General features: G+C 36.5%; 1 protein-coding gene across 1 annotated transcript; it reads left to right on the forward strand.

Annotated features, from left to right (window-relative positions):
* The first annotated feature begins 479 nt into the window (after positions 1–479).
* On the forward strand, positions 480–3052 carry LOC105158531 (uncharacterized). The gene is made up of 3 exons (XM_088879283.1): positions 480–1364; positions 1458–1650; positions 2081–3052. Exons 1-3 carry the CDS (start codon positions 966–968, stop codon positions 2695–2697), a joined length of 1209 nt encoding a protein of 402 aa, XP_088735409.1. The 5' UTR covers positions 480–965; the 3' UTR covers positions 2698–3052.
* The last annotated feature ends 942 nt before the right edge of the window (positions 3053–3994 follow it).

Here is a 3994-nt window from a genome sequence, read left to right on the forward strand (position 1 = left end):
CTCCGAACTTTCATATTTTTCATAATTCACCATTACAATTTATTTTCTCATCTCACTACACATTTCTTTTTTCTCACGGACTTTTTTTTTTTTATTCCCTCATACAATAATTAATTTTTAATAATTTTTTTTTTCGATTTATCTCACATCATAGTCTTTTTATATACTCGTGGGATTGCGTGGAGCGATAACTAGTATTATTTAATGTGAAAAAGTTAGTTTAAATATCCAAAATGGTTGTCTAAAAATTAAAATTAAAAAAGAGTTAAATGAATAAGAAGTCATCCATGAGAGTATCATGATTAATCTTCATGGAGCAGATGGTACGTGTTAAGATCATACAGCAGGACCATCAGAAACGTATGACGCTCGATCACAGTAGATCGTAGCTCGGAGCACAGGGCAATCCACGAGACGTTAGACTCCACGTGGCACTCATGAAAAGCCCCACTTTGCTATATAAACCCCACACACTCACTAATTTCTTTAGCTCATATTTGAAAAAGAAAATAAAAAAATCAATCCACTGAAAAAACGTAGACTTCACACACCGAAACCACTCACATAGTTGTAGCTCACCGCCGGCAACTGCGGCCTCGCCGGAAAATGAGAATTCCGGCGTATGGATTCGGCTTCTTCCCATACGAGTGCAGTGCTCGTGTCTCCTTTCACTACAGTCATGTTTTCCATGAAAAACCCTAACTGAAGTTTGTTTTTTGTTTTTCCCGTTGCTGGTGAGTAAGTGTTGTGGTGGAGTATTTTTGTGATCATTTGGCGGTTGTGTGGAGATGATGGTGGTCGGATGATGTGAGTTTTGGTTTGCGGGAGAGAGGAGGCTGAATTTGAGACGTTCGGTGTTGGGTGCTGTGTTTTGTTTACTGGCATTGAGTTTTTGGAAGGAATTGTTGGTAGAGTTTTGAAGTTGTTGTTTATAGGTGTCTACAGTTTTTGGTTTGGAGGAAAAAATGCCTTTTCCTATGAGAATCCAGCCGATCGATGCGATCCGTAACGACGTCGTTAAGCCACCGGTGTCGAAATCACGGCTGAGGCGGCTTTTTGACCGACCTTTTAACAGTGTTCTGAGGATTTCATCGGCAGAGAAGCAGGTTGCAGGAGGAGAAAAGGACGGCGGAGCGACGCCCGTTGTGCCTGATTTTGAGCCGAGCTCGGTTTATTTAGATAAGATGGTTCAAAATTTCATTGAAGACAACAACGACAAACAATCCTCTGCCGTCTCGGCGAAATGCGGCCGCTGCAATTGCTTTAATGGCAACAGCAACAACAGCTCCGACGACGAGTTCGGTTTCTTCTCGGACTCATTTACCGCAAATTCTTCTTTTAGTGACCCCTCCGATACTCTCAAGGTACCGAAATTTCGATTTTTGGCTTCGCGGATAAGACTTTCCTTTTTTCTGACTGTCCAATTGGTTTTTACTTTTCCCATTTTTCGGTTGTAGAGTTTGATACCCTGCGCGAGTGTGGCGGAGAGAAATCTATTGGCAGACAGTTCAAAAATCGTTGAAAAAAACAGCAAAACTTGCAAAAGAAAAGACGATTTGAGGAAAATCGCCACCGATGGTCTAATTGCTCTTGGTTATAACGCCTCTGTTTGTAAATCCAAATGGGACAAATCTTCTTCTATTCCAGCTGGTAAACTCTCAAAACTTGCCTACCACTTTTGTGTTTATCATTTCCTAATTTCTTTCCATGGTCATCTATTGAATCCTTATCATGTTAATCTCTGTTCACTTGATTGAATAATGGTTCGAAATATTAGACACCAGCTTTGTAAAATTTGACAGATTTCCGCTTTCGAGTTCTTAATTCCTTTGTCTGATTCCGAATAATCTAAAATGAAGGTGGTAATCTAAAATATGTAGCAAAATCCTTTTGTCTTTCAGGTGGAGAATTAATTATTAAACCAATAGAAATTAATACTGATCAAAGGAAAAGCCAATAGAATTCAAATGAACCCAGCAAAATTCCTTTCTCAAATTCGTATTCTTCCTTCCATGTTCGGTTGAGTGAATCATCGTCCGGAAACTGATGCGTTTTCCTTCGTGGCTTTGCCGATCTATAGGTGAATATGAGTACATTGATGTGATAATGGATGGCGAGAGGGTGATAGTCGATGTTGATTTCCGATCAGAGTTCGAAATAGCTCGATCCACGAGCAACTACAAGGCAATTTTACAGTGTTTGCCGTGTATTTTCGTCGGAAAAGCCGACCGGCTTCTGCAGATCCTCTCGATCGTCTCGGAGGCCGCCCAGCAGAGCCTAAAGAAAAAAGGCATGCACATCGCGCCGTGGCGTAAAGCCGAATACATGAAATCTAAATGGCTCAGCCCCCACACACGCATCACGCATCCAAAATCAACAAGTCCACCAGAAAACGACGCCGTTGAGAAACCCACCGTACCCCAACCCCAACCCCAACCCCAAACCGAGGTTATGGAGTTACCGAGTGAAAGTGGAGAATTAGATCTGATTTTCGGAGAGGAAACAACGTCTTCATTTCAATCTGAACCTGGTCTAGAGGAACCCAAGTCACTGGTGAAGGTTTCAGGCGACGCGACACCGTCGACGACGTGGCAGCTACCGGCGGTGAAGCCAAAGAGTCTAGAGAGGGGGCATTGGCATAATAATAATAAGGTGGTGGTCACAGGCTTAGCTTCTCTCCTCAGCGAACCACTGTGAAAAAAATAAAAAGATAAGTTTTGTTTTCTTTTCCAGAAGTTTCTGTCTCTCTCTCTATCTAACTTCTTTCTCTTTTGGCCAAATATATTCTCCCTAAAAAGTAGATAAAAAAAAGAATATTATATATACATCTCCTTATCCTTATGTCTATAAATCGGAGTCGCGGAAGAGGGATTTTGTTTCCTATTTTTCAATTTCTCTTTCTTTTTTCTTTTTTGTTGTCCCTTCTTTTTTATGCAGAAGGGTTATGTAAAATTAGGGGAAAAAAAAAGAGAGAGCAGCTGTAAAAACAATCATTTTGTAATAATATTAAATAGAAATTTAATAAATCTTGAATGATTGTAATGTTTTGTAATTTTGGAGAAACAATGTGTGTTATGTATCTTCAAAAATCATTTTCTTTTCTCTTTATTATTTTACGCAAAATATTGTTGAGGATATAAATATTAGTTCTTCACAAGAGATATATGCAAATCTAAAATAAATAATAATGATAGGATGTGGAAAATAATACAATACATTCCTTATATTTGATCAATGGATTAACCTTTTGATACTTAAAGCAATTAATAATAATGGGTTTGGGTTGGATCGAATTTGATTTCAAACTTAATTTACCTTAATTGTAGTAATCGAAATTGATTGGGTCGCCCTCGCCCCCCACAAACTTGTTCACAAGAATCGCGTATATACTTAAGAAAAGATATAATTTAGTATTGTAATTTAGGGATTGATAGTTCTGTTTTTCTATGATTTTATTTTTATAATTTAGTTCTATAGTATTAAAATTTTGATTATATCAGTTCTTTTTTTATTAATTGACCAAAAAATTGAATATGACTTTTATATAATTAAATTGAATTGTATTTAAAATTTATAATTTAAAAGGAGTTGGCATTTTTAGTTATGTAACTTAGAGAGCTGACACTTTTAGTTTTGCACGAATTGATTTATATAATTAAAATTGTAATTTAATTAAGTTATGTGTAATTATATGCAATTTTAGATCAAATTGACCAGAAAAAGACTAAAACTGCCAACCTTCAAAATTATAGAATAAAATTACGAAAATCAATTCATATAGAATCATAATTGTCAATCTCCTAAATTACTGGGCTAAATCTATAATTTTGCCTACTCTTTATGTGTCAATAGTTCTTATAACTAATTTACCATCATTAATAAGTAAGGTCTAACTACATATAAATTATTAGGGTTAAATGCAATTTATCTTATAAGATATGTAAAATGAGGAAATATTTCCCAGAAAAAAAAAATTAACAAATTATCTCATTGT

This window comes from Sesamum indicum, linkage group LG3, assembly GCF_026168435.1.
Source record: "Sesamum indicum cultivar Baizhima isolate 11 linkage group LG3, ASM2616843v1, whole genome shotgun sequence".
Lineage (NCBI taxonomy): Eukaryota > Viridiplantae > Streptophyta > Magnoliopsida > Lamiales > Pedaliaceae > Sesamum > Sesamum indicum.